Here is a 21166-nt window from a genome sequence, read left to right on the forward strand (position 1 = left end):
TAGGCTTGGAGCTCTGCTTCTATAAAGTCTTGTTCAAACTTCAGGCCTTAATGCTCATATCATTTTTTGAATACTGAATGTCCAAACAGTAAGTTACAAGTGACCAAATCAGATTTCTGTGTGTTCGGACAGCTTGTCATTTGTCATAGTAATGACGGGTGTGTGCACGGTGGTGTAGGCTGATTGGTGGTGGCGCTCGTGCTTCCTAAGCTCAAAAGTCATGAAGCAAGCTGACAACAATGCCCGTCATGGACGTTTCCCAGTTCTTTCCTAATGTCCTAAATCATAGTGTAAGAAAATGTTTAGCGCCTCAAAAGATAAGATGTGATTTTTGGCTAGCCAAAGCGCTCAACTAGCCAGCTGGTTAGCGTTATAGCACATTCACTCATTTGTTTGTTAACAATTAACATGCTAGTTAGCTAGCACATGTTCTTGTCCAAACTGTCAACAGAGTAGCTACAGTAGCAACAAGATATGCCAAATAACAGTCTAAAAACCACCAAGGTCCCCCCCTTGTCCATTCATTATAATCTAAAAGGCAAAACTGATCCTATATCAGCACTCCTACCCTGAGCCCTGGTATTGATCATCTACTCACAGTGGCTAACTGGCCATGGCCACTCGACACCATCTATTTATGGGGCGTCATTTGTCAAACACTGTAAGACGCTCAATGAGATCAGCACTTAATATCGGCATTTCCTACATTTTTTTGTTGTCGTGTCTACGGGAGCAAAATGAGGCTTGGAGAAAGGGACATATTGATAAACAGCTGGAATCAATTGGTCAGGATTCATAAAACTTTACTCAGCAGTCAGCACAACTGGGTCGTATTCACTAGGGCCTTCAAATTCAAATCTGGACCTTGAAGCCAGTTCCACTGTATTTTTTCATTCTTTCCTTCTAATCAGGGACTGATTTAAACCTTGGACACCAGGTGGGTGCAATTCATTATCAGGTAGAACAGAAAACCAGCAGTAATCCGGACCTCGTAGGGTAAGATTTGAATACCCCTGCGCTAGGGCATGCAATCGAAAACGTTTTCAAGTGCTGCAATGGAAAAATGGAAATTAGCCTTTCTTATTGGAAAAGTCCAAGTAATCCCTCCCGGTTTCAGTCAGTTTTCTTCCATTTGGTACCTAATGTATATTACCCAGGTGCCTAGTGCTTAGTCTCCTTCCTGGCAAGCCAAGGAGAGAATTAGCCCCATGTCTCTATGACTAACCCAGCTATTTAGGCTAGGTACACACTGTCAGTGTTGCAGCCTGTTGAGAGCTCTGCGTGTATCACTAACTCCTCTATATCTAACAGCGCAACATGACACAGACCAGCCAGCATCTGATGCAGTTATATAACAGCCATCCCTGCTCTCTTCCGATGAATTCATTAACTGAGGAAGGAAGGGTCTGCCTGGATTTTAGGAGCTCTGTATGTGTGTGTCTTCCTTCGCTGCACTGCATGGATCTCTTAACCCTGCATTCCCCCTGCTCCCTCAGCTGTCCTGGCTCAACCTCCTCTCAGCCTCTTCTCAGCCTCCTCTGTTGTCGCCTGGAGGCGCAGGGCTGAAAAGCTGATTAGCCACCTGTTGCAGCCCAGTGAAGACAGACAGGGAGAATGGTGAAGCATGGGGGAAACATTTTAACAGTGAATGTGATAGCCTTTATAGTGAAACCAGATCACTTTGTGAGCAGTTAATTCTCTCATAGAAAGATCTGGAAAACATGGAATCTCTTCTTTTTATTTTTGTTTAACCTTTATTTCTTGGGAGGATATGAGGAGAGAAATAGAATGAGAGTGAATGATCTGGGAGTTTTTTTTGCCTATTTTCTCATTTCTCTGCTGTCTTCTCACTTCGCTGCAAGAGAAGATTGTGAATATGCAGTCAGTGTCCCCCTCTCTCTGGGGAAAACTGAAAACTAGCTGTTATTGGCAGAGAGGTTTGGAACTCTTTCCTATTGGTCTATTAGCTAATTTACTGCCTGCCAGGCAGGCCAAAACTCCATCCCACCAAACAACTCTTACACTAAAAGGGCATTATCACAATTTCACAGTATTATTCCAACCCCATAGTTTGGAAATGTATATAAAACACAGACAAATCACATTTTTGACTGCATTGGGCCGTTAAAGAGCCGGCATGCAACCTGCTCTGTCCCCCCCAATTTTCCCCTTCCCCCCTCCACATACACCCAGCCCGCCCTGCAGCACCCCACAGGAGCAGAGACGCTATTAGATAGTCACACAGTCTGGGAACATTGTAGCAACGTAGTTAAATGCCCTTTTAAAATACATGTATCAGCAGAAGTTTGTTCTTTAGGCATGCTGTGTTGACTTCAAGACTTACCCTTAGGGGAGAAGCTACCTTTCAGAGTTATGCATCCATGTTGGGCACATGTTTCATTTTCACAGTCAACTGTGTTTTCAGCTTGGTTAGGTAAGAGAGAATATGCAAGCTTGATAGGACGATAATGTATTATGTTGTTCTGAGTCGTACAAATGAGTCATATCAAAATGCTGAGCACAGAAAGTGCTACCAAGTGCTGGTCAACTGGAACAAAGCATGATGTGTGTGTGTGTGCGAGTGTGTGTGTGTGTGTGCGAGTGTGTGTGTGTGTGTGTGTGTGTGTGTGTGTGTGTGTGTGTGTGTGTGTGTGTGTGTGTGTGTGTGGTGTAAAAGGTTTTAACTAACATTTGCTTCCTTTTTCATCCAGAGTTCCTATCCCGTGTGGGAAGACTTCAGTGCCAAGGCTACTAAACTGCACTCCCAACTCAGGTGAGACCTTCATTTCTTTAGTATTTATGTCTATGAGACTGACTATAATTGAATGTCCTATCCAATCCCTCTTCAGTAGACTGGTAACTCCAACTGTCCTGTGTTGACATTCTGGACTGTTGATGGTTTCTAGTCAATGTAGATGTTGAATACTGACTGCTGTTTCCTCCTCCTGTCCACATGTAGGACCACAGTTCTGGCAACAGTGGCATTTCTAGATGCCTTTCAGAAGGTGGCAGACATGGCGACCAACTCAAGAGGTAAGGAGACTTTCTAATATCCTTGTTTCCTCATCCTTGACTCAACCAATCTGAAAACATTGTATAGGTGAAACTAATATCCTACAGTGATTTTGTTATTGCTTTCACTTATCTAGTATTTTTCACATCAGTGTGGCTCAGGAAAAAGAAGAGAGGAAGGAAAAAGAAGAGCGGGAAGCCACTTAAACAGATTGAATGGGATCTTACGCACTTACAAATTCAAAACATATCGTACGAATTGGAATTCGTAACATATCATCCGAATTGCAGGAAATTTGTCAGGACGTAACCTATTTCGAAATGTACGACGTTCTACACAATCGTGCACAAATTTCTAATAATATCTGTCTGCGGACTGCGATTACTAGAAGAAAAGTTGCAAGCATTGGGCTGGTAACCAAAAGGTCACTGGTTCAAATACCTGAGCCGACAAGGTGAGAAATCTGTCGATGTGCCCTTGAGCAAGGCACTTAACCCTAATTTGCTTCAGGGACGCTGTACTACAATGGCTGACCCTGTAAAACAACACATTTCACTGCATCTATCCGGTCTATGTGCCAATAAATTACATTACTGCCTTCGGGAAACACAAATACAAGGCTCGTGAGCGCTACTTTTAAAACTACTGGCTGAAATGATACAAAACCTTTATAACGCATCTTTAAGACTACTGGGAAGCGCAGTGTCTGCTATCAGCAGTATACAGGCTCTATGGTCCTGTTCAAATGCAGCCTTCCTTGGTAGAGGTAGTCAATGAGATGACTTGATTGAAGGGAGGATGCATTTGAAGAGTATTTGAACAGGTCTCATGTCCAGATTCAGTACTGTATCGTAATTTAAGATCTGAAAGGAGGGGTGAATCTGCATGGAAACAACCCACCAAAGTGTAAAGCTGAGCTTATTGTATGTAGGGCTGGTGATGAGGTCGTGTTTTGATCTTGCTTTGTCACTGTATGGAGCGGCAGACAGATCCGATGTAGGACAATGATTAAAACAGATTTCCACCCAGTTGATCATCGAGTGCAGTGTTTAGGTCAAAAACCTACACACACAGTCATATGCACGCACGCACGCACGCACGCACGCACGCACGCACGCACGCACGCACGCACGCACGCACGCACGCACGCACGCACGCACGCACGCACGCACGCACGCACACACAACAGCTGGTGCTCAGCCACCTGACCTTAGACCTCATGCTGACACACACGAAGCAGTCTGTAGAATCTAGTAGTGTGCTATGTATACTTTACATGTGTACCGTCCTATAGAGAATAATCTATACCTCCACATAACCACCTCTGAGTCTGTATAGTCTGCAACAGCCCATCCGCTGTTCTATAGTCGCCCATTCGTTGCAAATGAACTGATGAATAGTGTAGCACGTTATTTGGAGAGTCCATTTGTAGATGCTCTACAAAACGTCTGTCTCAGTAACATGTCAACAGCATCGTCTAATGATAGTTTACTAAGCATCTACAGATAGGGCTATCCTAATAAAGTGTTACCATGAATAGGGATACACCAGCTAATTGCCAAACGGGACTGCATCACTGATGAGGCTGCATCACATAACCTAGAGTGAGGTCAGATGCTGTAACAGTGGGCCGCCAGGTGTGATGAGGCTGTCCGATGGCCTAGACATAAGAAGGTCCAATATGTCAGTCATCCTCACAGCATGGGAGCTCTCAGAGGGGCTGGATCCTGGCAACATCTGGCAACCTGAACCTATTCTCACTAGTAATGTTATGACCGTGCCAGGGCAACTCTTCAAAGGAGTTTGTGGATGGAGTGAGAGCAAGGAGGGAAGGGGGGGAGAGAGAAAGAGAGCGAGAGAGACAGAGAGAGAGGCAGGAGAAAGAAGAGCAGAATTATTTGAAATGCTTAGAGAGGACATGATGTAAATCTATGTCACTCATACGCCCGCTCACACTCCCACCCCATCAGTCTCCCAGTGACATTAGCTTTAGGATTAAAGACAGACATCATTGCATCCACGGCTGCAGCATCAGAAAGATGCATATGCACACAGTATGGAGAGAGATGTTCTAAAACTAATGATTAAAGAAGAATTGCCTCCATTGCACCAGGCAAGAGCCTTCAAGCCCAGATCAAATATTTGAATTGATTTCAAGTGGTATTTGAACCCAGGTCTGTGGAAGACACACAGCATCCCAGGTTATAGACCGTAAACAGTAATAACTGATCCCTGTGTCTATGTAAAAAGATGGAGATTCTGAATGTTCTGCTCTGAATCATTAGCGATTTGTCAGTGACACCAATTCCATTCCGTTTGTCCTCTGGGAGCCCTTTGGTGCTCAGTGCCAGTCAGTGGACTCTACAACCGCAGCCATTCTTTTTGCTGGAGGAATGTCAATATTTATGGTAACCGGCTGGTGCTGGAGAACGATGACCCCTGAACTCTCACTGCAGGCTGGGTAGTTTGGGCCATTTCACCTCCCTGATTTGTGGTACAGCATGGTTCGCTGGGATCTCTACAAGTGTTTAAATAGCTGGTTCAAGTGAGGGAGATAAGCTAGAGTAGCAATAGTGTTATAACACGGTGTTGTAGAGAGAGACAGAGAGACACAGAAAGAGTGTGTGTATGTCTATTAGTCTGTATGTGTGCGTTAATGAGTCTGTGTGTGTGTGTCTTTGTGTCTGTGTGTGTGTTTATTAGTCTGTGTGTGTGTCTGTGTGTGTCCGTGTAGGGGTTATTGCGCTACAGGGGTCTGCTCTGTGCCCTGATTCTCTCTCAGCATCAGGGGATGAACCCCAGCTGCTGGCACAGCTGGAGATTTCATCACGTTCTTCCCCTTTAATCTAGCCCCCGACACACTTACCCATCACCCTATTAACCCACCACCCATCTCACACACTTACCCATCACCCCATTAATTTACCACCCATCTCAAACCCATCACCCCATTAACTCACCACCCATTTCATACACTTACCCGATCACCCCATTAACTCACCACCCATCTCTCACACTCAGCCCATCACCCCATTAACTCACCACCCATTTCTCACACTCACACCATCACCACATTAACTCACCACCCATCTCACACACTCACCCCATTAACTCACCACCCATCTCACACACTCATCCCATCACCCCATTAGCTCACCACCCATCTCACACACTCACCACCCATCTCACACACTCACCCTATCACCCCATTAATTCACCACCCATCTCACACACTCACCACATTAACTCACCACCCATCTCACACACTTTCCCCATCACCCCACTAACTCACCACCCATCTCACCCCATCACCCCACTAACTCACCACCCATCTCACACACTGTCCCCATCACCCCATTAACTCACCACCCATCTCAAACACTCACCCCATCACCCCACTAACTCACCACCCATATCACACACTCACCACATTAACTCACCACCCATCTCACACACTTTACCCATCACCCCACTAACTCACCACCCATCTCACACACTGTCCCCATCACCCCACTAACTCACTACCCATCTCACACACTGTCCCCATCACCCCATTAACTCACCACCCATATCACACACTCACCACATTAACTCACCACCCATCTCACACACTTTACCCATCACCCCACTAACTCACCACCCATCTCACACACTTTACCCATCACCCCACTAACTCACCACCCATCTCACACACTTTACCCATCACCCCACTAACTCACCACCCATCTCACACACTGTCCCCATCACCCCATTAACTCATCCTGTTTTCTACCTCTCCTTCTGCACTCGAGCAAACATCCATCTGTCCTGTCACTGTTCTCCCACTCACAAGCTGAGAGAGGGAATGAGAGGAGAGCAAAGCATGAGGAGAGGAAGTACTGCTGTGGAAATGGACACTGGGTATTAATGGGGAATGGTCGAACTCAGCCTAGCATCTGTCTTCAATAAGTTTGTCCTTAACTGCACAGTATATTTGCTGATTGAGTTAAAGAGTCGTTTTCTCTTAAAGAGGCAAATGTAACATCTTGTAAATGTAAGATGTTTCCTCACTCTTTTTGCTGTTTGACTCGGTTTATGCTTGAAGTCCTACTGTGTGTGTGTCTTCAGTGGAGGTCTTTGCCTCTGGATGGCTGTTTGGGACTTCTGACAAGGATGTGGAAGTGTGTGTTGGTTAATATTATTGGGATAAGAGAGGGTAAGTTCTCCATATTTGGATAAGAGAGGGTAAGTTCTCCATATTTGGATAAGAGAGGGTAAGTTCTCCATATTTGGATAAGAGAGGGTAAGTTCTCCATATTTGGATAAGAGAGGGTAAGTTCTCCATATTTGGATACGAGAGGGTATGTTCTCCATATTTGGATAAGAGAGGGTAAGTTCTCCATATTTAGGTAAGTGAGGGAGGAGGGGTACGTGGCAGTGGATGAGGTTGGATGGAATGGGGGATGTGTTGGGATTTTCACAGCTCTCTGTAGCCAGGAGAGAGACAGAGAGAGAGAGGCATAGAGTTAATCCTCTTATAGCTTCACTCCAACACACATAACAGACTGGGTTTCCTCTCCTCACATCACCAGGGCCATAGCTTTAACACTATCACACTCAGATGTCCTGCAGATCACTCTGTGATGGGAGGTGTGTGTACGTGAAGACACTGTAGGTGTCCTGTATGCTAGATCTTACTCACATAGTTTCAAGTTTTATTAGTCGTATGTACAGGATACACATGGTATACACCGTCCAATGAAATCCTTCTCGATAATGCAATACATAGACACTCACACTCACAGACACTTTCCAAGATGTTTGATCCTTCAGCTCTCTCTCTCTCTCTCTCTCTCTCTCTCTCTCTCTCTCTCTCTCTCTCTCCCTCTCTCTCTCCCTCTCTTTCTCTCTCCCTCTCTTTCTCTCTCTCTCTCACACACACTCACACCCACACACACACACTGGGGGGGGGGGGGTTGTACTAGATCAGTGTGCCAGTGAGGCAGTAATCCTGCCTGGCCGCTGTGCTTCTCTGGGTTGGCAGATGGCACGGATATCGCTGTCAGCGAGATACAGCCCTGCCCCACGCCACACAGTACAGCCCTGGAGATGACTGTCAGCTCCACCATCATAGCAGCGGAGCTATTTATATGAACATGTCACAAAACCAGAGTGGGCCCATGTAATATGGTAATACAGGCCTAGTTTTATTTGGGAAGATGTAGGAGTGTGTACTAGCCTGGTTCCAGATCTGTTTGTGCTGTCTTGTCTCCTATGGTCATTGTTGACCAGAGAGCACAAACAGATCTGGGACCAGGCTATGGGTGTGCTGTATATGGGCTGATTTGTGTATAGGCTAGATGCTATATGATGTACGTGTGGATTAGAATATGTATGGGCCATATGTATGTGGACATGATTGTGTGTTGAGTATTTGTTATTGAATACATAGTTGTTGCGTGATGCTCTTTTCACCATGACATGCTATTCCTACCGGTTGTTTTGTGTTTTATTACATTGTAATTCTGGAGTGAGTCTTGAATGACCACCATCGTTACAGCAGTCTGTCCGTCCGCCTATCCGCCTTCTTGCCTGTCATGGCTGTGGTGGCTCTGAGTTCCCATGTGCTTTTCAGGAGCATTAACCTCAGGGCCTGCGGTCACTCCCTAAACCCCCAAATGAACGTTTCCAATAATGATTATTACTACAGAGAATGGGATGTACTTAGTGTTTTATTAGGATTCCTATAAGCTACTGCTACAGCAGCAGCTATTCTTCCTGGTGTCCACACAGAACATAAAGCATGACATAATACATAACATTAATAGATAAGTACATCACAAGGACACAACTACTTAAACACTTTCATACATTTATGCCTTCATAATCATATGATTCCTAATCGCTACTGAATGCAAATGCAACACACGAAAAACAAAAGTGCAATAACAAGGGAGTACGTTGCAAATAGGCTGACACTTTTTGCTAAATTCCTCCGACGTGAATAAAGCTGCCTTGTTTTTTTACTGCCCGTTTCCTGGGGCAAAGTATAGCCTTTTTACAGTTAACACCTGCGATCGGTTTCCTGGGGTAACATGCAATTTCTTAAACTTGTAGGCCTTTTGTTGCAGTTACCACCCGCTACTGGGTTTCATTAGGAAAATGCAACATTCATGAACATGCAAATAACCAGGACAGTGTTTCAGATGGAGTTCATCTTAAGTCCTTCACTTCATTCATAGAATGAACAGAACTTTCATCATACAGCCCTTTCCTGCAGTCAAATTACCCAATGCCCCCATGGGAGGAATGCTGTTATTATTTTTCATAATTAATAAAGCCAAGAGGGTTCTACCTGCAACCAAAAACAGTTCTTCAAATGGTTCTATGGGGACAGGCGAAGAACCCCGTAGCTCTTTCCTGCAGCCAATGACCAAAAGCGCCATCTTGGAATGTTTAATAATTCATTAATTAAGATTTTTCCCAAAACCCGCCGATAATCCGGTGTTTCTATGTCAAACGGTTTTGTTATATTTCAGTCTTCTGTGATGTATATAAATACATTTCCACTCTATATCTGACATGGTGCAGGTGTCTTCTTTTTTTAAGCCCATAACCATGTGTGTGAGGTGGATACTTCTTTTTCAAAGTAGATTTGTTTAAGACTACCAAGAAACACTCTGTGTGACCATGATTTTGCCCACTGCAGTAAAAGGTTAACATCCTTCACCCCATTCAGCTCATAAAATAAAATGAACTAAACTATCAGACATATAGGCTTCACTTTGCTTCCTCCACGCCTGCTTGTAAAAATGAGCAAAATTCCTTGAATCTTGAGGAATGGAGGGAAGGAGAGAATAATACGAGAGAAGGAGAGAAAAACAAGTCTTTCTTGGCTCTGTGTAAGGAACACTCTGCAGGCAAATACCAAGCTAAGAAGACAAACATTAGAGTTGAGGAGAACACTGTGTTCAGCTATATCCTGTAAGGACACGGGTGGATGGGGAGCAAGGGATACGAGGAGGGGAAAACAGAAGGAGAGAGGAAGAGGGACTGAGATGAAGGAATGCAAACTAAGGCGATGTGGGAAGGGAGTGACAGAGTAAAGATACGGCTGGGATCATGCAACGAGGTAGGTTGAGAAAAAGTGGAGTTTTCCATGGAGCTAAGACAGTGTTTCCCAGATGGTTTAGCAGGACCCATTGGAGATCCCATTGGCTGACCCCTTAAGGGAAAGGGAGAAATACTGTCTCTTCATGGGTAACATCTACAGTGTTACTCAATCTCATCACGGTGAAATGGCAGCCAGGTCACCCGTAATACAAGTCAGTATTCGACGTCCAGCCATGTCTGAGGACGTCGGGAGATGATGTGGAAACCAGCCACTAGGGGCAACATTAAGCGCTGTTACCTTCAACTAGGTTTCGGTTTTGCTAGGGCGTTGAGGACGGGGATGGCGATTGAAAGTTAACCTTAGAAGCTTACTTTAACCATTCAGAGTTAATGCCTAACCATAAGATTTCGGAGTTAATGCCTAAACTTAAACCTAACCTTCAAAATTCTGAGTTAATGCCTAGACTTAAACCTTCAAAATTCTGAGTTAATGCCTAAACTTAACCTTAAACACTTTGACATTTTACATTTGTAACAACTTCTAAATTTGACGTTTGAGAAACATGTATGAACGTCTAATTCTGAAGTGAGACTGTGAGAGCTAGTTGGAAATGGACCTTGAAAACAAGACAGTAGAGGAAGGGCACACAGAGAGAGTCAAACTGGTAGGCTACTTGTTATTCTAGACTAGAGTGAGGAACATTCAAGAGTCAACTAGAATGATACATAAGACATACATCAGTTTCTCACAAACGTGGAAAACAATGAGAACCTCCAGTGCTATACACAATGTGGTGCATCACATCTGATTGTTGTTTATCCGATATGCCTGTGAGGTGACTGTCCAGCATCATTCCCTCAGGCTCCTTTTCTCTCTCCTTTTCACTTTCTGATCCTCTCTCTCTCTCTCTCTCTCTCTCTCTCTCTCTCTCTCTCTCTCTCTCTCGGTGTCTCTCTCTCTCTTCCTTTCTTTCTTGTTCCTTCTCTCTCTCTCTCTCTCAACTCTCTCTCTCTCTCTCTCTTTCTGTCTTCCTCGCTGTCTGTCTCGTAAAACGTGTTGTTTTTCTCCTGCGTAGCTCCTTAATGAAAAGCATATTTGGAGTGGAGCGGGACAGGCAGGCAGGCAGGCAGGCAGGCAGGCAGGCAGGCAGGCAGGCAGGCAGGCAGGCAGGCAGGCAGGCAGGCAGGCAGGCAGGCAGGCAGGCAGGCAGGCAGGCAGGCAGGCAGGCAGGCAGGCAGGCAGGCAGGCAGGCAGGCAGGCAGGCAGGCAGGCAGGCAGGCAGGCAGGCAGGCAGGCAGGCAGGCAGGCAGGCAGGCAGGCAGGCAGGCAGGCAGGCAGGCAGGCAGGCAGGCAGGCAGGCAGGCAGGCAGGCAGGCAGGCAGGCAGGCGTATTTGTAGCAACACTTCTGTCCCAATGCAAGAAGCTCCTTCAGTAGTAAATATTTCTACCTCCTCCCTTTTCTCCTCCTCCTCTTTCTCCTCCTGTCCATCATCCTAATACAGAGTGTGGTGTTGACAGCACAGTCCACACCACACTATGTCACGTGGTGGTTGTGAAACCTGACTGTATGTTCTGTTAAAGATGCACTATGGAGAAATCATTCCGCCATTTCCTGGTTACAAAAATTCTAATAGTTTGCCTAATTTCAGTTTATGTGACAAAACAGACAAGTGTAGTGTAGAGAATCACTGTACCATCTAAACTGCTGTGAAATATATTTTCCATAACCAAAAATATTGTGTTTTCAGCTGTTTGAAGCTGGTGTACAAAATCGAAAGTAAAAGATGCAAAATCGAAACTTAAGAACGGGAATCATAGAAATAGTGCACATAGATCTACCGCTTCTTATACTTGTTTTCAATGAGAATGACAGATCTACAACACACATTTCTATGTGAATTTGGTCAGGTCACCCAAAAGTTACATATTGCAGCTTTAATAACAATGTGATTTCTCCATATGTTTTCTCACTGAACCTGGGTCATAAGGAGGCCTGAGTTTCACACAGACAGACAGACAGACAGGCAGACAGACGCTCGCGCACACACACAAAAACCTGGCTTCCACGGCTGCACCTGCAGTGGTCAACCAGTTCCGTTGTCCACTTATCCCCTCACTCATCAGCCCCACCTAAGTCTTATCACTTTTTTCATCCTCTCTTCTTCTCCATCCCCCTCTTCGTTCATCTATCATTGGCCTCCACCGCCTCTACCGGCTTGCTCTCTGAACCTCTTAAAATGGGTGAGAGAGGGTGAAGGGAAGAGCTTGTGTTAAGATCCGGCTGATCAGCGTCAGCGTCACTGCATGGCTACGGTGCCAACGTGAGGTGTATGATGTAATCCTTTGGAGTTTGGTTAACTGTTATCCTTAGGACTAAGAGATTTCTCTAGCTAACCAGCTGGATAAGATTCCAATTTTGTGACATTCCTGGAAACATAAAAGTGAGGATGTTCTGTTCGTTAGCAACCTCTGACCAGCCTCTATAAACATTTTGATGTTTAACACAGGAAGGACATAGCACAGTCAGCACTCTCAAAAACAATCAAGCTGTTTTAACTAGCTTCCAACCTAGTTTTAGCATCTTTGGCAGGTAGAACAGTTTGAAGGTGTTCCAATGGGAAGCTAAATCCATTCAGACTCCACTCCACCCCCCACACACACCATGTTGAAGGCATCAGTGAGGGAGGCCCCAGGCTCTAGTCCTGGAGCTACTGGCAGGCGGATGGCGGGACCAGTGCGGCCTCTATAAAGCCAGCTTGTTAAATTCCTCCCCCGAGGATCACTGGAGAATGGGGATAATCAGGACCAGAGGTCTGGAACCACTCACCAGTCAATGGGTCTGGTCTGCTCAAAAATACTGTACACAACAACTTTAACCATGAGCAGACTTGGTCGTATAGATCTATGTAGCTACCTGTGAAGTGTCAGTATCTGGCACATACAGTCATCCACCTCTGACTTATGACTGTGTACCATATGTAGTCATATATATATCTACAATAACATTGTGGGACATTTACCTCAGCCTGAATGAATATAATATGGCTCCATTGCCCTGCCCATATGTTATTTATCTTATTTTATAATACACAGCTTCACACTTGTTGAGAACATGCATCAAGGCAACTCCTGTCAATGTGGATATGCGTGCATCCGTATGTACTAGATGGATCCCTCTGGATTCCAGTGAGCGAATGGAGCGTTGGAGGCTATCCCAGTCAGATAGGCTACAGTGAATGGAGCGTTGGAGGCTATCCCAGTCAGATAGGCTACAGTGAATGGAGCGTTTGAGGCTATCCCAGTCAGATAGGCTACAGTGAATGGAGCGTTGGAGGCTATCCCAGTCAGATAGGCTACAGTGAATGGAGCGTTGGAGGCTATCCCAGTCAGATAGGCTACAGTGAATGGAGCGTTGGAGGCTATCCCAGTCAGATAGGCTACAGTGAATGGAGCGTTGGAGGCTATCCCAGTCAGATAGGCTACAGTGAATGGAGCGTTGGAGGCTATCCCAGTCAGATAGGCTACAGTGAATGGAGCGTTTGAGGCTATCCCAGTCAGATAGGCTACAGTGAATGGAGCGTTGGAGGCTATCCCAGTCAGATAGGCTACAGTGAATGGAGCGTTGGAGGCTATCCCAGTCAGATAGGCTACAGTGAATGGAGCGTTTGAGGCTATCCCAGTCAGATAGGCTACAGTGAATGGAGCGTTGGAGGCTATCCCAGTCAGATAGGCTACAGTGAATGGAGCGTTTGAGGCTATCCCAGTCAGATAGGCTATATTGAATGGAGCTTTTGAGGCTATCCCAGTCAGATAGGCTATAGTGAATGGAGCGTCTGAGGCTATCCTAGTCAGACAGGCTATATTGAATGGAGAGTTTGAGGCTATCCCAGCATCGGCTCCAGCCATGCCTGTGGTGTGGGCTAGCCTGTGGGCTGTGGGACTCCAGGCTGTGGAGCGTGTCCGGTCAGGGCCAGAGGCCAGTGCTCCTGGATGTAGAAAGCCTGTTGGTCAGGACGTCTCCAGGATGTCACTTTCAGCCAATCCTTCGGAGGGGAAGTAAGGGGAAACCTGGCAGGTGTGGATGGGAATGGGGGCAAGGTGGAGAGGATATGGGGGTAGTGTGTGTGTGTGTGTGGAGGGAGGCTGGCTGACTGTGACATTGGGAAGGTCTGTTATATAGATAAAAGGCCCATTACTCCCCTCCATCCTCCTCTTCTTCCCTCTTCTCCCCTCTTCCTGCCAAGCCAGCCTCTTTAGAGTTGATCTGCAGCTGTGGACGCCTCCTGTAGTGGAAAGAGGAACACTGTGTGTGTGTGTGTGTGTGTGTGTGTGTGTGTGTGTGTGTGTGTGTGTGTGTGTGTGTGTGTGTGTTTCCATGTGCAATACTGTAAGTGCATTTTCTATATGTCTATGTATATATGTTATACAAGCATATTCACATTGATTTGAAGGCCAAACAGCCTTCAATTACCTATTCAGTTGATCAAGAGTTGTGACGAGAACAGACTGAGTGGAGAGAAGAGTCTCCAATCCATAGTTTCAGTGACATTTTTATGCAAAATGAATATCATACAGAGAGAGAGGGCCATTGTGTTACAAATCACATCACAAACACACTGTGGGTGACAGAGGACTTCTTTCCGGAGAAAGAAAGACGGAAGGGGGGTTAAGGGCCCCACATGGGGAGAATCTCAATTGCATACTCCTCGTGTCCTTTCCAATGTTCCCTCTAAGCTGCGGTTGTGCGCGGGCGTGCAGCTCCCCTGGGACTGCCGCGCAGAAGAAATATCAGCCCCCGCAGAGATTGAACTTCACTCAACTTTCTAGAGTTTTCCTCGTTAGTTAACACTATCAATGGTTCCCTTTACTGTGGGAGTTGTGATCGAATCAATGTAATATTAGCCACTTTCAATGTAACATACCGTAACAAAACAAACTATGAAAGACTTAGTATGCAAAAACAACTATGCAAGAGATTTTGTTGTAGGCAGAACTCATCGGAGTAGGATTCTATTGCATTGACAGGCAAGACTCAGGCCCGTACTACACAGACCTGTGCGGCATAACCAATCAGAGCTGCAGTAGGCCTGTATGCAAATAGACCATTGCCATATATGGAGCTGAGCCATTCACTTTGACCTGGACTGTGTTTACAGCATGAGCGGTCATGAGTAGATTCGCTTGTTTTGAAATCAAAGCGAAAGCTACATGTAGCCACGTGTGCACATTTGTTCATATCCTTTGCTAGTTAGTGAGTTATTAACCCAGTTATAGATCATTTGTAGTCAGTAATGGGGGAGTGATTGCTGACAGTGGGGTGATGTGGGGCGGTAGATAGGCAGAGGGTAGCATAATTTGTCTGACTTTGTAATAATGGTATGACAATAATTATGCATTTTATTTTGTAAAGTGGTGTCTTGCATCAAACAACACAACAACATTTTCGGTCACAAGGACAAGTGGATCAACAGGTTAATGTCAAGCCCTGCATGTTTTTTTTTTAAAGTCTGGAATATAGGCCTACATTGAAGACTACACATTGGCTGCTACTGTAGGCTAAACGATAGAACAGCTATTTCCATGTTAAAATGTTATGGGATGCATTTTCTCCATTGTTTTTGATGGTAGGCTACTCTGGTAGGCCTACATTATGATCAAATAGCCACAGTAGTCTACTTGACCACTGTTAAAATGAACTTAAAGCGGGCACAGCCTCAGTGTTCACAGTAAATGCGCACCGGAGTTGCACAGAATTTTCACAACGTTCAAGTTTGCGCTCCTCAGACCTGAAATTTGCTCTGTGACGCAAAAAATGAGAGGGAATATTGATCCTCTCTCCTCGACTCCTCAAAACCCTTTGGAGGAGGTCAGAGGGGAGGGACCTCTGGCTTTCTCATTCAATTTGTTTTGAGAAGGAGATGAGGAGAGAGAGGACGCGAGAGATCTTCCCATGGTCCCTATATCACTTCCTGCGTTATCATAGTGGGTGGGATTCAGCTGGGTAACCTCTGACCTCTTACCTGTACACATTTCAGTCACTTGGAAAGGAAATACAGCTGTATGACAACATGACTAAACTTCCACCACACATCATCCCATCCACACATGGTTGTCAGTGGATTCATCCATCCCCCAAATCCATCCAGCATCTGGCCCTGATGCCTCTGGGAGATGGAGTTCTGTGAGGTGGAATGCTTTTGACGTAATCCCCAGAGCATTGAAGCCAATAGTGAAGGGAATACTAGCTACTGTATATGTGAACGGTGCTTTGTCTTATGATGAGTTTCACCAGGGAATTAGTTTAGTCTCTAGGTATATAAATGAAATAGATTATTCTTCATTGTATACATCCATCTTCAGTAGGGATGTGCATATTTTCCTTTCAAGATGATTCGATATGTATCTAGATACATTGGATCCGATATGATACAGGATTAATACATTTCAGTTTGAAACGATTTTTTTCGATTAGAGATTGAATCGATGCGATCCGGTTCGATGCGATACTATTCGATGCACTGGGCCTCTGAGCTGGATCTGTCTGAGCTGACTGTGTGTATGTAGGCCCCTGAGCTAAACCATAAGGGAAGCTGGACATCTACCACCACACTGTCAGATTGGGGGGGGCGTTGTTTGCTTTTTGTCCCTCCCCACTTTTGATAAAAAAAAAAAAAACATCACCCACTATGAATTTGTTATTTTTGCAGATTAAAAGTGTTAGAGCTAGTAATGTATCCATATGTATCTTAAAAATGTGCTATGACATAGCTAATGAATGTACTGTATGTAGCACAACTTTGAATTTCACCCCCGTCTCATAATCTAATGGTTTAGACCGCTAGGAAATTTTGACAGAGTTGGAGTGAGCTTCTCTTCTTCTCTGCTTCAACCATGCAGTGTGGGTAGCAAAAACGATTGCTGTCCTCATTATGAAATTAGCAACTTTACCCTGAATATCTAAAACTGACCATACTGATTGTTTCAAGCAAAACTACCAAAACGATTGCTGATGGTGAACCTGAACAATCAAAATTAAAATCTAATGTAATCCCTGATCAGCATGTAGCCTACCTATAGCCAGATGAGAGTGGTACCACCGCAGACGGTGGTAATTTAGGCTACTTTTATTCAACAGCACATTTGATAAAAATAGCCTCGCAAATGACATTGTTTAACATAAAATGTAATATTGCGCAATCCATTTGACAAACATTTGAATGCTGAAGGTGACCCGCAGACGTGCCAGATTAGGAATAGGCCTACCTCTCGTTGGTCAGCGCGCGAAGCTACGCACAGTGTGCAATTTGACTAGGCTACTGATACTGTATTGCCTGGGCTTGTTCGGCATGAAAAATGACTTGTATATTTATTTTTTTACTTTTATTTAACTAGGCAAGTCAGTTAAGAACAAATTCTTATTTACAATGACGGCCTTCTTTGTTCAGGGCCAGAACGACAGACATTTTACCTTGTCAGCTCGGGGAATCGATCTAGAACCCTTCCGGTTACTAGTCCAACGCTCTAACCACTAGGCTACCTGCCACCCCGTATATCACTGATTGTCAACACAATTACATGCTTAGTTCGACACTGAAGGAGAGAACGCAATTGTCACACAGATAAGAGGTATTTTCAGAAGGTAGAAAGAAAGTCATTTGAGAAAAATATATTTGTAACGTTTGAATCTATTGCCTGACCGGTGGATGCTACATTTGAATCGAGTTTGGGCCGATGCACTCATATCTTACACATTTGAACCAGGGACCGATGCATATCAGTCAGTTGTAACAACCCTAATCTTCAGTATTCTACAGTCAGAGGATGTTTGATTTGATCCAGTTAGATCAGCAGCTTCCTCTCTCTCTTCTCCCTCTAATATCTTTTTCACTCTACTGAGCTGAGCTGTGCTGCACTGGCCTGGCTACACATCCACCATAGTTGCTGAAGCCAGCACAGTTCGGGTTGGCACAATAGTGTGGAAAGGGCTTAACTGTGTGCAGGCCCAGGCTTGGTAGATTGAGCCTTCCTCGTGGACAGACAGGTTCAAGCCGGTCTTTCCTCGCACCCCTGTAAGAATGGTGTTTAGGAAACCCAGAGAACAGGAAAGGCAGAGCAGGCCAGGGAAGAATAGAGGGATATCCCCTTACAGGGTACCCACCTTTTTCCTTCAGGATAGAGTTGGGAAGAGGGGGTATGTAAATCACACCACCTGTCTACACACACGGACTAACACACACGCGTGCGAGCGCATGCGTGCACTCATGCACATGTGTGTGTGTGTGTGTGTGTGTGTCTGCCTGCGAATGTGTGTGGTGGTGTGAGACCCTCCCGACCATCCCCCGATTAGGCCTCGTTGGCCCAGTGGATTAGAGCAGGATCAATCCTGGCCGATGTTTCTGCGGTACCCTAAGAATGAGCCCTGTAGCCGGCGGAGCATGTAGCTTGGGGCCAGCCTGGGCTTTAAGGCTTAACACCCCATTTTAATTACGCTTGACTAGAGAGGAAAAGTAGTACAGCAACTCAGACAAGCTGTGATTTCCTGGGATGTGGGGTGGGGTGGGTAAATCACTGAATGCAATTACATTTCATTGGTGTAGTTGGTGTCCAGACCAGGGTAGTAGATGCAAGATAATGTTGAGGATGAATGGGCTGCAGCCTCTAGATGTTGTGTTAGATTGATTACTTTTGACATTTTCCTCTAAGATTTTGGTTGGAGAAAATAACTGTGCTAGCTGAGCTGACTGGTGTCCCTTGTTGTGATATGCAATGCCGCCCCCCAGTGGTTGTGTAAACCCACACTACTAGAACCAATCTCTCCCTCTCTCTCCAGGAGGCACCAGGGACATAGGTTCAGCTCTGACCAGGATGTGCATGAGACACCGCAGCATTGAGACTAAACTACGCCACTTCACCAAGTAAGTGGTCCACCTTCAACCCTGCCTGATTCCTCTCCCTAGATCTCTGTGCATTGCTAATGGTGCTACAAGTCCTGTCCTTACCCTCCCTCTTCTTTCCTCTCCTCCCCAGTGCTCTTATGGAAGGCCTAGTCACTCCTCTCCAGGACAGGATAGAGGAATGGAAAAAGACAGCTAACCTGCTGGACAAAGACCACGCCAAAGGTGAGGGTTTATGTTAAAAGGGCTATATATTATATTGAATTTGATTGATTGAACAAATCAATCAACAAATGACGCTTAACTCCAGGGTGACCGCTCCTTCTCTCCTCATCAGAATACAAGCGGTCTCGCCAGGAGATCAAGAGGAAGTCCTCAGACACCATGAAGCTCCAGAAGAAGGCCAGGAAAGGTAACATCGAACCGCACCCTGTGACATGATCTGATTGGCTACTGCTAAAAATGACTGGTTACTGATTGGCTACTGTTAAAAACTCTGTCCAAAACAGGATGTAGACTAGATAGAGTTTTGTTGTACTGTAGGCTAGTTACCAGCACCTAACTGGGAAATGCCACTACCTAGTGCCCTGAATGAGAAATACATTGTCATGGGTTTCCAATGAGGGATAAATCAGAAATGAAGGCTATCATCCAAAAGGTTTGGAGAGTTTGGAGGTAAAAAATAAGAGGTTTATGTGTACAACTTTGATCTATTTCAATGCTTATAACGATGACCGTGCCAACTCTAATATTGGGCTTTCTGTCTATGCTTCCCCCCCCCCCCTTCCTTCTTCCACCCATGCTACCTATCTGTCTACTCCTCTGCCTCCTCACTTGGCAATTCCCCTGCTGTAGAGCTTCTAGGTATGTGTGTTATGCTTTCCCCACATTTCCCCGCGTTGCATGAGGCATTTCATGATAATGCTATAGTTAATATCTGGTGTGTGTGTTTCTGTGTGTGTGTGTCCTGCATCATCACGTCATTGTGTCTGACCATCTCACCTGGAGTGTTGTAGTCTGTCTGATACTGGTGTGTCCTATCAGTATTAACATACCCTCGTCTGTGTTGGGGAGTCGTGACCTATATGTAGTTCAGATAGTAATTGGACTACATTTGACAGTAGCTTGGTGGTAGTTCATCTACATTCAAATCCACTAGTGTTTTCAGTAGATAATTACTTTTTTTTTTGCCATGTAGCGTTGTAGCTAACTACAGGAACCACGCACTACATAGACATATGGGAGAAGTAAGCAAGACATTCCTTTATTTTTTGCCATCAGATCTGCCAAATTCTCACTTGAAGTTGAGTTTTTAATAGGCTAAATTACACATTCTGTTAACATCTGACTCCAGTCCAGAGTGATCGGTTTGTAGCAATTTGTAGTCTATGACGTTTCAGATTTACATATGATTAATCACTAAGTACTTTGGATGTAGTGAACTACTTTTTCAAAGTAACTTTAGTTACGTCAACGATATTTCTCTTAAGGGTAGCTGTAGTGTAGCTTAACTTAATTAGCAGCTTGGTAAACTATATGTTAGCTTCCCCAACACGGCCTCCTCTACACACCCCTCTTGGTCATCATGTCACCATGTTTCATCATTTGGGTCCAAAACTTTTTTGTTACAGTTTCTTGAGTTGAACGGTACTAGTCACTGGTAATTATCCACAGTCACTGGTCATTTTCCACAGTCACTGGTCATTTTCCACAGTTGTTCAGTAACCTCTTTACATACCGAACAGAGGAGTGAATTATTACTTTTATTATTATCTCATTATCTATAGGGCACTAAAAGCAATGCGGAAATCTAGTTTCCTCTGGTTTTAAAGATCCTAGAACTCCTCTATCTTAGACATATAGGCTGTGAGAACTGGTTAGAACCTGTTCTCGTTTGTAATATGTTTCTAAGGAAGTGGAGCCAATTACCCCTTATCTATTTTCCTAGCTTGCCTCCACCTTGAAGGGGGATTTAGCTCTTTGTGTAGATGAAGTATATAAAGACTGTGTCATTTGTAAATGAACAAGATCCTCTCCAGGTTCATCCTGAGAGAGTGATTTCCCTTGCAATTGCTCAAATAAACCTCTTATTACTGATAAATGGGTTCTGCCTGATTCCTTGTAATGAGTTTTCCTCAACAATAAGGCTGTCTCATACATGGCGG

General features: G+C 44.9%; 1 protein-coding gene across 1 annotated transcript in view; it reads left to right on the forward strand.

The window, feature by feature from the left end:
- LOC120053504 (protein MTSS 2-like) overlaps nucleotides 1-21166 on the forward strand; it is a 35196-nt gene that overhangs the window by 4815 nt on the left and 9215 nt on the right. The window contains exons 2-6 of the mRNA XM_039000634.1: nucleotides 2712-2773; nucleotides 2960-3033; nucleotides 18938-19022; nucleotides 19135-19226; nucleotides 19339-19413. Coding sequence (XP_038856562.1) covers nucleotides 2712-2773; nucleotides 2960-3033; nucleotides 18938-19022; nucleotides 19135-19226; nucleotides 19339-19413 — 388 coding nt within the window. The remainder of the gene's footprint in view (nucleotides 1-2711; nucleotides 2774-2959; nucleotides 3034-18937; nucleotides 19023-19134; nucleotides 19227-19338; nucleotides 19414-21166) is intronic.

Source organism: Salvelinus namaycush, chromosome 9 (genome assembly GCF_016432855.1).
Source record: "Salvelinus namaycush isolate Seneca chromosome 9, SaNama_1.0, whole genome shotgun sequence".
In the NCBI taxonomy this organism is placed as follows: domain Eukaryota; kingdom Metazoa; phylum Chordata; class Actinopteri; order Salmoniformes; family Salmonidae; genus Salvelinus; species Salvelinus namaycush.